We start from the raw sequence: 13,643 nt of genomic DNA, 5'->3' as shown, positions 1-13,643 counted from the left end.
TGAGGTCCCTCTCTTGCCCCATCGCTTCTTGCTGAGGGACAACAGTGGGGACCCTTCCCTGGCCTCGGCCGCTTCTCCCGGTCTCAAAGGGCAAAGTGGGATTCGCATTCGACACTAGATGGCGCTACATCGACATCCTATCCTGTGGTGAAGTTTTCCATTTATCATGCACTCAACCTACATGTTCTTTATTTTATTGGACAGAACAAGATTCATATTTCATAATCATGTCAACAAATATTCAATTACTACAAATAGGTAGCTCTGTTTTTATAAAAGTCATATCAATGTGATGGTACTAGATCATGTTGTTTTTATTCCATTACATTTCTTACCTGTGTTTCCAACACAACTCAAAATGGCAATATGGAGTGCATTAATGTAACAATATTCATTACACTCAGCTCCGTTTTAATTCCATCAGTTAAGGCCATCTGAATTCAAATCAAATTAATGAACGAATGAAAATCCTTAGAATTTATGAAAAAAACTTTTTTTTATTGCCTTTTATTTATTTACTCTTGAATTGAATGTCAATCATCACGTCATCTGAAATTAAATGGAATATTCCCTATGAGGACACAAACACACAATCATACATTGGGAATGCCTGTTTCCCTCAATTGCTCCTCAGTGATTATTTCCTGTAAAATGAGACAACATTCAGGGGAAACATGAACAATCAAGAGTTTGAAATGACACCAGTCATCATAACAACAATGACTAGACGTTCTCACATTTCCCTTTTACCAGAGGACCTTCTCCTTTCTCTAATTTCTCAGCTGGGCCTCTTAGCTTCATAGACTGTGTCCAAAGGGCGGTGGTTAAAAGTAGTGCACTATGTGATTTCAGGCTCAACAGTATTCTTCAGGTAGAGATAAAAGGGGGGGGGGGTGCTTACATCTCATTTGAATTCTAATAATATGTTATTGAGCTGCTCTAATGGGAAATCGGAAGTAAATTACATGGGCATGGGGATGTTTACTAGAATATTTACCACTAGAATATTCTGCAAACAACATAGCCACATGTTTTGGGTTTAATTGTTTTGGTTGGTTGAATATACAGTGTTAGGTTTCCAGGGGTAGCAGTTTTGATGCAGACTTGTTGAAATGTTCTTGGCAGGAGGGAGGAAGAGAAGAGGAGAGGGGTTGTAAAGAGGCTGTGGAGAAGGAACCAGTGGAACAGAATTGGTTGGTAATTATCTCTTGACATTTAGAGAGAGAAATGGGCGTCTCATAATTACCTCTGGACATTTGGATAGGGATGGGGTGAGAGAGAAGAAAACACCATTGTATATACAACCTATATTTATCTTTATTTATTTTCCCTTTTGTACTTTAACTATTTGCACACATCATTACAACACTGTATATAGACATAAAATGACATTTGAAATGTCTTTATTCTTTTGGATTTTTTATGAGTGTAATGTTTACAAATAGTTATAAAAAATGTTTTTATTATTATTTATATTTAAATCAGTAAAAGGGAGTGAAGGACTTGTACCGCATTGGCTCTATATTGCATAAACATGTTTGAGAATATAATTTTTTGATTGATTTATTGATCTATTGTCAATATAAAAAAATTATAATGTGCTCATTGATAAGAGCCAGTACATGATAGGAAATATCCTCATATGGATGATTACCATGGGTCATTGATTGACATCACCCAACTCCAGATGTCTTATCTTGGTGTCATCTCATTGCCCTCTACACTTCTCTCCTCTTTCTACAGAAGCTAACCCAACCCAATCCATCTGATTTCACATTCCAAAATCTTAATCTTCTTTAGGATGGGATTGTCACGACTTCCACCGAAATTGTTTCCTCTCCTTGTTTGGGTGGCGGTCGGCGTCACCGGTCTTCTAGGCATTGTCGGTCCACTTTTCATTTTCCATTTGTTTGTCTTGTTTTCCTACACACCTGGTTTCCAATTCCCTCATTAATTGTTGTGTATTTAACCCTCTGTTCCCCCCATGTCTTTGTGTGGAATTGTTTGTTGTAAGTGCTTGTACGCTATGTTTACTGGTCCGCGTCGGGTTTTTGTACCCATATTCTGTTGTATTTTTATGCCGTTGGGTTTTGGATTAAACTGCTCCAGCTACTGCCTAGTTCTGCTCTCCTGCATCTGACCTCCCTGCCACCAGTTACGCACCCCTTTACAGGGATCCTCTTTAACAAACTTGTCCTTTTCAATAGGAGCTACTATATTCCTTTCTTATCTATTTACATTGCCCAAATTCTTGATTTGAGGTCCACAACCAGATTTACCCCGCTGGCGCCATTCAACTTCAAAGTGCAAGCATACTTTCTTAATAAGGCATCTTCTTGCAGTTTGTTTGGCACTAAAAGCCCACGCTATTGAACTTGCACAATATAAAAGGTTACACCTACTAAAAATGTATGTAACCTAGCTTACAAAAAGCAATATTATAAAATGTAATAGTAATAGATCTAGCGTCTACATATGTCAGTAGGCTATATTACGTTAATATACAGTCAAAATTCTAGATTCTTCCACCAATGCTTGAGAAGAAGGAACAGGCACCTGGGTGGAGCGTGCTCATTGGTTCCATGGTCTTTGGTTCCATGGTGGGATTCTTGCTATTCTTGCTTGTTTGGCGTCGCTTACGCCAAACAAGACATGAGCCAAAAAAGGGAGTGTGCCGACCAGATTGAATCAAACTCTGAATGAGAGAGAGAGAGAGAGAGAGGAGGCAGAGGGAGCAAACAGAGAGCACCAAGCAACAGTGCCCAATCTGAGAGACAAAACACAGAAAAATCAGAAGAGCTGCAAACAGTTTATTTTATGGGTCTGTAGAGAACAAAATAATCATGTTGACTATCTTTTTTCTGTAATGATCGACTACTATAACAAACTATTTACACCGGAAATGGACCGTAAAGTTGCAAACTTCTCTGGGTTGTGGAAAATGAAGACTTCTGAAAACTTTGAAGAACTCCTGAAAGCGCTGGGTGAGTATTTTCACGCAGCCACGGGAAGTAGGGGTGCTGAGAGTGCTGCAGAACCCCCTGAAAAATCGGAATTAGGCCTAAAAATATAAATAAAAATGAAATGTGTTGTTAAAAATAAAATAAAAATCACAGTAGTATTAGCAGACTGATATAAAAAAATATATATATAAAAAATATATAATAAAAAAATATATAAAAAAAAAAAACATTCAGCATCTGGCTTTGGCAAAAAAAGGTAGTTGTATAATTAAGGACAGTATCTTGCAGGATTCAATAGCTGGAATTGTCAGAGTTGTTTCCCTGTCCCTTTCTCTGCGATTATCATTTAATGGAATCCAGAAAGAACAAAACCATGTCCTCAAACATTTACATCAAAAGATGCAAAGTAATGGGCAAAGACACAAAATATCCACATCAGATTAAATATTTTTCTTGACCAAATAACATGGAAAACAACCACTTTTTGTGCAGTATTAATTTACCATCCTTAGAAATCACTTAATGGAATTGTACTGTACATTACTGTATTGTACAAAGGTCATCTAGCCTTGTACCTGTATACTTTCCATCACAATGAGGAAAAACACTGCACAAAACAGTAACTGAGTACATTGAGACATGAAGTGGTTTGTGATGATGTGGCTGAGTTGGTAGAGCATGGTGCTTGCAATGCTAGGATTGTGGGTCCAATGGGGGACCAGTATGAAAAAGTATGAAAATGTATGCACTCACTACTGTAAATTGCTCTGGATAAGAGTGTCTACTGAAAATGAATGAATCCACCATTTCAGTTTTCACATAGAAATCAGTCTCATTTGCAACGTATTTCAAGAAAATTGAAAACATACACTGCCGTTCAAAAGTTTGGGGTCACTTAGAAATGCCCTTGTTTTTGAGAGAAAAGCATGTTTTTCATCCATTAAAATAACATCAAATTGATCAGAAATACAGTGTAGACATTGTTAATGTTGTAAATGACTATTGTAGCTGGAAACGGCAGATTTTGTATGGAATATCTACATGGGCGCACAAAGGCCCATTATCAGCAACCATCACACCTGTGTTCCAATGACACGTTGTGTTAGCTATTCCAAGTTTATAATTTAAAAGGCTAATTGATCATTAGGAAACCATTTTTCAATTATATTAGCATAGCTGAAAACTGTTGTCCTGATTAAAGAAGCAATAAAACTGGCCTTCATTAGACTAGGGGAGTATCTGGAGCATCAGATATTCACCTAGTCTGAAGTCTTCATTTTCCACATCCCAGAGAAAATAGCTTTTCTTTCAAAAACAAGGACATTTCTACGTGACTCCAAACTTTTGAACGGTAATGTATATCAAGCAGTGGCGGCTCCTCGGAGAAGGAAGGTGAAGGAAGAGGAAGACCATCCTCCTCAGTGAATTTCATAAAAATAAAACATTTACAACTGTCCTAAATATAATCACGGCACCAAATAATTGATTAAAACACACTATGTTGCAAAGAAGGTCTACAGCACTCCTACAGCACAGCACTCCTCAACAGCACCCTGTAGGGTAGCACCATGGTGTAGCCGGAGGACAACTACCTTCTGTCCTCCATAGACTTACACCGTAATTGTGGCAACTTTCGGAGGACGTCCTCCAACCTATCAGAGCTCTTGCAGCATGAACTGACATGTTGTCTACCCAATCAAAAGATCAGAGAATTAATCTAGTACTGAAAGCATAAACTACCGTTAGCTAGCACTGCAGTGCAGTAAATGTGGTGAGTAGTTGACTCAAAGAGAGAGAAAGCAAATAGTTGAAGACTTTTGAACAAATTAGTTTCTTCCAAAATGAAGGAGAAGCCAGAAAGATATATATATATATATATATTGAAAAGCAAATGCAAATGCAGCTAGCTAGTTTAGCCTACTGAAACACTAGCTGGCTATGTCTATCCAACACAACCCCGGAACTCTTCCAAGTCAAGGTAAGCCTTTGGTTTTACTAATTTATTGCCACAGGCCCGTTGATTCTGTTGAAAAACGTTTCTTAAACAGAACTAAACAGAACAAAACAGGGAAAAACATACCCGAATTTGTCCGATAGAAACTCTTGTTTGCAACTGTTGGAGTAATGATTACATCCACTATCAGCTAGATGCAGGCAAGAATGTGCAAGGCGGTATTGAATGTCACTGTCTGTCACATCAAATTTGTCTCTCGACCTGTGTGCAACTACGTTGTAAACTTTCATTCATAGGCTAGGTTGTAGCAACCTCATGATGGGTATCGGGAAAATTTGAGTTTCATGTTGTAGCCTAAACCTATCGCTGCTACATTTAACAGGGTGAGTAGAATATGAAGGACAGTCATCCAATATGCTGTAATAGAAATATGGCCATGTTCATAACAAAAAAAATGTACCTCCCTCGTCTGAAACGGCACTGACCGCCACTGATATCAAGCAATTATTTTTATATTCCACAAGTACTATCAACTGTTTTGTACAGATAATTATCAGACTCAAGTTACAAATGCTGGTGAACACTGAAATGCATTTAGTTTGAATCAGCGCGGGCAAAATACAAATTCTGCATCCCCACCCCCAAAATACTTCCCGCGGCTATATATTTTCATACTATTTGAACCTGGACATAGCATTTTGGTTATCACAACTAACATTGGAATGTATTAATGCAACCGATTGAGAAATATGTTTGTAGTAGACATGTCTGTAAATATATCGACTCTTTGATGTAAACTCAGATCATCATACATTCTGCAAATCACCTTTACACTTATTAATGCATTTGACCTTTTTTCAATCTATGGAGCCCTAGCCTTTGTCAAAGATATGTCAAAAAATGTGTCAGAAATTTTGCAAAAAGGAGCAAAGGCACGAAAAGACCAAAGCGTCCTGAGAAGCATCCCACTCTGGGCTATGGGTTGAAATGTTAAACCAGCTTGGTCTGTGGCCACAGACACCACTCAAGTGTTTCTACTTCTCTGTGCACATGTTTGGTTTTAATGGGGAATTCATTCATTATTATTTCCAATAATTTTCTTGCTTGATTTATTGTTTTAACATTTACATTTACATTTAAGTCATTTAGCAGACGCTCTTTAAAAGTCCTTTGTTACCCTTTTTGAGGCACCCATCCACCTACACATTCAGTCACCTAAACACACACACACACGCGCACACACACAGAGAGAAAGGCCAGAGGAGGGCCAGTCAGTGCCATCTATTAAAATGTAAAGACAAATAGCCTGTGGTGGAATGTTATATTTTCCCTCATTTCAAACCAAAACCTCATGAGATTGTAATTAAAGCCAGTATAAACGGAACTAAACCCTGAAATGGGCCCCCTCAGTCAGCCGGTAGTGAGACTAACATTCCCTCAGTACCCTGGGACTCCTCAACTAACTCGCTCCAGGGGTTTCTCTGTGGGCAACAGCAATATTTCCCTTCAAAGATACATTTTGCTCCAATGAGAAGGTTTGTCTGATTTTTATTTAAGGATAAGAATTTTACTTTGAATAGGCGAGAGGAATGAAAGTCAGTCTGATGTAACATACTGTTATTTGTATGTCAGGTCTACGCTAATCCTCCCTTGAAGTTGAATGAATGAGAGCTCTGTCTGAGATCAAACCCTCCCTCTCCGCTGATGTCATTCCCACTAACCATAAATCAATGGTTATGAATGATGGCTGTGATATGGCTTTTCATCACAATGGATGCATCCCAAATGGAGCCGTATTCCCTATATAATGCACTACTTTTCAAAAGCCCCATAGGGCCCTGTTCAAAACTAGTGCACTATGGAGTGAATACGGTGCCATTTAGGACACAGCCAAGGTCTCCATTCTCAATCTACATGATACCTTATTGATCCCTATGACCAGGTGTGAACGTGTTTGTCAGGAAGATAGCCGTGGCTGCAGCCTCCAGACCTGCAGTAGAGATCACCCAGCAGGGAGAGAGCCTCTCCATCCAGACCTCCACCAGCGTACGCACCACCCATGTCTCCTTCACCGTGGGACAGCCCTTCAATGAGGACACAGTGGACGGACGCTCTTGCACCGTAACACTCCCATTTCCACATTCTTCATCTCTACATGTGTTGCATGAAATATTTTGGTTATTACTGTACGTGCATATTTTGCCAGGACTCAGTGTATGGAATCATGGGTCTGTATAAGCATGTGGGGGAAAAAATCAGTGTGTGACTTGATAATTGTTCTATGTGATGGTTTAGTATTCTCATTTTCTTTATGGTTTGTGGAGGGCAGCAAACATAACGCTTAACAGACTTGAAGAAGCAGTAACATGCCGCAACAGTACTTAGTACCAAATGAGAAGCCTCAGGGTCACACAACGATCTACTGTGTTTATCTAACCACTTCCCTACAACATGCAGTGTCACTTATTAAATCCTTGCATGGCCTTCTTCTTATGTCCTCCAGAGTACCCCTCGCTGGGAGACAGATAGTAAGATCAGCTGTGAGCAGACCTTGCAGAAAGGGGAGGGCCCTAAGACTGCCTGGACCCGTGAAGTGACCAATGATGGTGAACTCATTTTGGTAAAGCATACATTTTTATTGCCTACAAACAGTGATCCTTTAACTGTGTTTGGGGGGAAAGTATGTGTTTGATATATCTAAGTTTTGTATTCATTTTGTTGTCATTTTCTTTCAGACAATGAGCGCTGGGGATGTTGTGTGCACCAGAGTATATCAACGAGAATGAAAGACTTAAGACTGTCAAACATTTCCATTTTTCTTATTTCTACCTGCTCCTTTTGTTAATTTAACCTTCCAGTTATTCAGATAGTGGTTAACAAGACGTCAGTTGTATGTGTTTTGTCAGACAGAGTTTGATTGTTGTGAAAAGTCTTGTGCCAGTTTATTTTCATGTATAATGTTCTCGTAATAGCATGTAATGGCTTTGTGATGTTATCATTGTTCCTCCACAACTAAAGCAGTATTTATTCTCAGTATACCGCATGAAAACCCTATCTGTATTTTTCTTCAAAATGTCTTACCGAAGCAACTGTAAACCATCCTCAAACTGTGTTGTTAAAATTGACCATGTATTTCCAAAACCTGATTTTATTAGCTTTGTGAAACGAATTTAAATCAAGACTTTGTCCCTCACCGCTGTTCTGGCTTTCTCTCTCCGTACCACCTCCTTCCTACTTCTCCTTTCCCCCTGCCTATGATCTTTGTATGCATCCCTCCCTTGTTTTTCGTCCCTCTCGGCAACTTGCCACCTCTCCTTCTCTCCTCCACACCCTTTCCTCTCAATCCTCCTTGTCCTCTATGTGCTCTCTTTCCTCATCCCTCACCATTTGTCCATTTAGAATTTGAAAACTCCCAAAGAGAACCCATATTTTATGAACACCACTGTGTCTGAAAGACATTTGGCAAGAACAAGGGGAAAAACTGGGAGTGGTAGGGAAAGAGTGAGTGAGGGACTATAAGAAAACCATTTCATATTGAGAACGGTACTATTTCCTCAGCTTTCCTTCCCAGCTGTACCTAATTACAGTATGAGCTCAATAAAAGGTTCCCCACCCCCTCTTCCCTGGACTCGGCCCGCACCCATTTACAAAGGGTAAAATTACTGCCTCTGATTTGTGTGAGGACACTTTGCTCTCCCACACACCTCTGAACTGGACAGCCAAAACAAAATACAGTCACACCTAAATTAGCACTCATACTTGGGAGGACGGATGCTGTTAGAAAATAATGGATTGAGGAATGGTTTGAACAGATTCCAGAATCCAGCTTGCTGTGAAATACAGTGCAGGTCTCTCATGCACTTCCCGAGGAGAGAGAGCACTTACTCGATCAATAGGAAGTGATTTGCTGTCCAGATTAGCAGACGGTGTGCTAAGGGTCCCAAAAGTAGTGCACTATGTAGGGAATAGAATGCCATTTTGGAACCAGATATTGCCCAGTTCACTCAATCTCTCCCCGTTACCGAGGTCACTTTCCAAACAACGATTGTGTCAGCTCATTCCATAGGCTATGATGTCATGGGGCCACAAATCTCTTGATTCGCCATGGAATGCAGTGGTTTTAAGACCAGGCTGGAGGCACCCGACTCCAAGGCTGCATCCCAAATAGCACTCTATTCCCTAGTAGCGCACTACTTTTGACTAACTCCATAGGCTCTGGTCAATAGTAGTGCACCATATAGGGAGTAGGGTGCCATTTGGGATAGGTCCCAACTCTAGACAAGCCATCTGGACCACTCATACAGACTATTAGAAATGAATCACGATGGACAAACACAGAGGTACTGGATATTAACATGGGAGCAGACTCAAACAAGCAATTACAGATCTAACGCTGTAAATCTGTGTCCAAAATAGCACCCTATTCCCTACATAATGCATTACTTTTAAGTAAACCCACTGGGCACAGACGTAAATTCAACGTCTATTCCATTTTGGTCCAACATCATTTCATTGAAATGACATTGAAACAACTTTGATTCCACCAGTGTGCCCAGTGGGAAGCCTTGTGGGCCCTGGTCAAAAGTAGTGCACTAAATAGGGAATAGGGCAGTAGTGGGTAGAATCCCTGGGGAAGCCAAGCCAGGGAAAAAAAGCCATATTACAACCTATGTGTTGTTTGCTTTATAACCTGTTAGTTCATATGCCTTGACACCGTGATATATAGGCCTAAGGCCAAGTCCATAAGAAGACACAGTGGCAGAATAAATTCAGCCACACCTTTGTTTCATCACAAAACAGGAGAGCAACATCAGTCCGGTGAAGTCCACAAAACATATTGCATGCAACAAACAGTTACATGACCTACAGTATGATAAAGCAAGTTAATGTTTCAGACATTTTCGAACTACAAAACTACTATTGATTTAGAACCACGGAGAGTTAACGAAAGTCGCAAAGAAAAAACTGGCAGTGCCTCCACTATTCCAGCGCCATTTCAACATTATCTAATCACCTATGCCTTAGTCTAATACTGTGACAACTAAAATATTCCAAAAACTATTCAGTTCAATCAGCATAAGCTAAACATGATGTAGCTGCCATGGTGATGCTTTATGTCTGTCTGTCTGTCTGTCTGTCTGTCTGTCTGTCTGTCTGTCTGTCTGTCTGTCTGTCTGTCTGTCTGTCTGTCTGTCTGTCTGTCTGTCTGTCTGTCTGTCTGTCTGTCTGTCTGTCTGTCTGTCTGTCTGTCTGTCTGTCTGTCTGTCTGTCTGTCTGTCTGTCTGTCTGTCTGTCTGTCTGTCTGTCTGTCTGTCTGTCTGTCTGTCTGTCTGTCTGTCTGTCTGTCTGTCTGTCTGTCTGTCTGTGTGTGTGTGTGTGTGTGTGTGTGTGTGTGTGTGTGTGTGTGTGTGTGTGTGTGTGTGTGTGTGTGTGTGTGTGTGTGTGTGTGTGTGTGTGTGTGTGTGTGTGTGTGTGCAAGTGGAAAAACATGTTGACTCACCCCACAAAATGCCAATGCCATCCTCTTTCATGTTGTCTAAATGGTCTCGGATTCTCTAATACACGCTTTTAGTTTTTGTTGTCTTCGGATACCTGGCTAAAATGATAGCTCACTAGTCAATTAGTTAACAGGCCAGCTATTTAACATTAGCCTAATGTTGAATTTCCATCCTCTAAGGCCAGGGGCACAATGTATGACTTTATGGTTGGATCAAAATCATCGTTATAATCATTGGCCAGTGCGGAGAATTAAGTAAAATTTCAAGTCCAAAACCCTATCTCCATCCATGGCTAATTTAGGAAAGGGACAATTTTAGCTCGCTAGCTAGCCACCGGAGGACAAGGACACAATAGGATGCAACAATTCAGTTTTTTCTGTCAATGACGTTTGGCACAATGTGATGTGATTGGTCTGAAGCCAAATCCAAACTGCCTCCCCTTGAATTTTATTTGGTGCGCCAGGACAATTCACAGCTGAATTCACTCAGATTAGCTCAACGCTGATTGGCTATTATTTTATATATTTGTTTTATCAAGGGAGGCCAAATGCTCACTGGCTTCCCTTGCATTCAATGTTACGGGCGGGAACAATGTCATACTCTTTTTGACCAGCAGGATGGGCTACACATACAGAGACAGCTTTTTTGATCGCTTGGATGCTTTCACTGGTGAGATACAGTGCATTCGGAAAAGTATTCAGACCCCTTGACATTTTCCACATTGTATTACTTTACAGCCTTATTCTAAAATGGATTAAATTGTTTTTGTCTCTCATCAATCTATCTACACACAATACCCCATAAGGGCAAAAATACCCCATAACGGCAAAGCAAAAACATTATTTTTTTGCATTTTATTTCTTTAAAAAAAAAAGAAGACATTTACATAAGTATTCAGACCCTTTACTCAGTACTTTGTTGAAGCACCTTGGGCAGTGACTACAGCCTCGAGTATTATTGGGTATGATGCGATAAGCTTAGTACACCTGATTTTGGGGAGTTTCTTCCATTCTTCTCTGCAGATCCTTTCAAGCTCTGTCAGGCTGGATGGGGAGCATCGCTGCACAGCTATTTTCAGGTATCTCCAGAGATGCTCGATCGGGTGCAAGTCCTGGATATGGCTGGGTCACTCAAGGACATTCAGAGACTTGTTCCGAAGCCTTTACAATGTGAGCTGTCTTGGCTGTGTGCTTAGGCTCGTTGTCCTGTTGGAAGGTGAACCTTTGCCTCAGTCTGAGTTCCTGAGCTCTCTGGAGCAGACTATGCTGTTTATCTTTCCCTGGATCCTGACTAGTCTCATGGGTCTCCCGGTCGCGGCCAAGCACGGTTCAAACCAGCATCTGTAGCAACGCAGTTTGCACTACGATGCAGTGTCTTAGACCGCTGCGCCACTCGGGAGGCTCCATCCACAAAGTTTTTAATGCTTATCAATTGCCTTGCACAAAGTATCAAAATACTAAAATACTACACAGGACTCTTAAAGAATTTCATTTAAATGTTAATTGTATTTTTTGATCACAGAAACAATGAGAAAATATGTAAAAATGTATTATGAAATGTTAATTATATAAAGCAGCCCGTGTAATCATCTGCCAGAGAGTAGCCCCAATTCACCCGAGCCCCAAGTAATACATTTGGGTTAGATAACTATCACCGGAAATCGGCCTGAGCCCCCAGTAATATATACATTTGGGCCAGATAACTCTCACCGGAATCTGCCCGAGCCCCAAGTAATACATTTGTGCCAGATAACTCACACCGGAATCGCCGCAAGCTCAATCCCCGCATCCTAGCCATAAGTAATAACTCCGAAGGCGACCCTTGACTCGGGCCACATGATGTCAGTCTGCATCTCAGCCGAGTGCCCCGACTCTCACCCGGAATCGGGCCAGATGCACTGTGCTAGCTGGGGATAGCCTGAAGAGCAGGCCAGCAGTGGAGAATATCCTCTCCACACTTGCAGAGCCACTGGGGATGCTAAACATGCATTTGGCCAATCTTGCCAGGCTGGGCAGTAATGCAGAGTTGTTTTTTATTTTTCTATAGGTAGGCCTAAAGGTTTTCTGGCAAAATAACCCAATCAAAACGGAAAGCTCCTTGAACGTGGGAATATGGCAGGCCTATTTGGCCAAAATCAATTATGGCCTATTTTAAAGATAATATAACAAAAATGAACGAAACGTTTAAGAGATCTGATTTGTTGTTTATAAACACTTTGCTACGATGACACATTTAGTCATCTACCCACCTCGTTCCTTACTTTTAGCATGTGCACGTAGTAAGTACACCATCATACTTTTGGAATAAGTGTATTTTCTGATTTCACATTGATTCTTTAGTTGTGGATTTTTTATGTAGCCAGTGTGTAACAACTGCCATATCCTGCGCGTAGAACAATGCCATCCGGTCTATAACCTAACAGTTTAGTACCATACCAGCAGGTGGCATCCAAACCTTACACATAACAGTGGACACGACATCACTGCACTCCCTCTCTTGCTGTTGGTCCCCATCTTTGTAAGTCACCTTGATTTAGCACCTGTGTGTTTTATCAGTTTCTGTATGAAAATATTTAGCCAACTCCATGACAGTAGCTAAAGCATGGAACTATTAGTAGCACACAAGTAGACTACAAATGCATGCTGGGGAGGGCATGCCCTGAGCTCCTATTGGAGCGGGCGAGAAGGCCGAAGCTCCAGCCTTTGGGAATCTCACTCCATGCTTCAGTCAAATTGGCCAAGCTCAGCTCCTCACTCTGCTCCAAACTCCGCTCACATACTTTGGTCCAGGTGGTCTGTGCATTCACAATCTCCTGGCCCGCAGCCATGTGTGCTGGTAAAATTACGGCGTTGTCATACCGCATTGCCATGTAATGCTCACAAGATGAAGAACAGTTTATAAATCCTGCATATCTAAGGCTCTAGTCTGTCCAAGAAGTGATAGTAAACGTAGACATGTAGACATGTTCTCTGCTATCCACTTAGTTTTAATTATTATTTTGGGTATAGAGGAGAGTCACTTTTTTAAAAGTTTTCAGGGAGGGTTCAGGTCAAATATATTTTGCTGAAGGGAGGGCCATCCATTTTCATTTCAGAGGTCCGATTTTGTCCATATAACCCTGATTATAAATACCGTACACTCCCTTGGGAAAAAACACTTTATATCGGAGTTGTGCCTGTTAACACCTGTATCTGCCCTCCCATTGGCTAGAATGGTCCAACCTGATCT

The 13,643-nt window shown here is 40.8% G+C and overlaps 1 protein-coding gene across 1 annotated transcript; it reads left to right on the top strand.

Moving 5' to 3' along the window:
• The first annotated feature begins 2,679 nt into the window (after nucleotides 1-2,679).
• LOC124013110 (cellular retinoic acid-binding protein 2-like) lies at nucleotides 2,680-7,960 on the top strand. The gene is made up of 4 exons (XM_046327276.1): nucleotides 2,680-2,984; nucleotides 6,860-7,038; nucleotides 7,421-7,537; nucleotides 7,653-7,960. The coding sequence occupies exons 1-4, from the start codon at nucleotides 2,867-2,869 to the stop codon at nucleotides 7,701-7,703; spliced, it is 465 nt and encodes a 154-aa protein (XP_046183232.1). The 5' UTR covers nucleotides 2,680-2,866; the 3' UTR covers nucleotides 7,704-7,960.
• The last annotated feature ends 5,683 nt before the right edge of the window (nucleotides 7,961-13,643 follow it).

Source organism: Oncorhynchus gorbuscha, linkage group LG24 (assembly GCF_021184085.1).
Source record: "Oncorhynchus gorbuscha isolate QuinsamMale2020 ecotype Even-year linkage group LG24, OgorEven_v1.0, whole genome shotgun sequence".
Lineage (NCBI taxonomy): Eukaryota > Metazoa > Chordata > Actinopteri > Salmoniformes > Salmonidae > Oncorhynchus > Oncorhynchus gorbuscha.
Note: the sequence above shows the minus strand (reverse complement) of the source record. Positions and strands in the feature narration are given on the sequence as shown.

Bases quoted from the DNA above. Each gene is read 5' to 3' on its own strand.
- LOC124013110 (XM_046327276.1), top strand. From the start codon at position 2,867: ATGATCGACTACTATAACAAACTATTTACACCGGAAATGGACCGTAAA. The intron at 7,039-7,420 runs GTAACACTCCCA...TATGTCCTCCAG, and splicing joins TGGACGGACGCTCTTGCACC to AGTACCCCTCGCTGGGAGAC. The intron at 7,538-7,652 runs GTAAAGCATACA...ATTTTCTTTCAG, and splicing joins ATGATGGTGAACTCATTTTG to ACAATGAGCGCTGGGGATGT.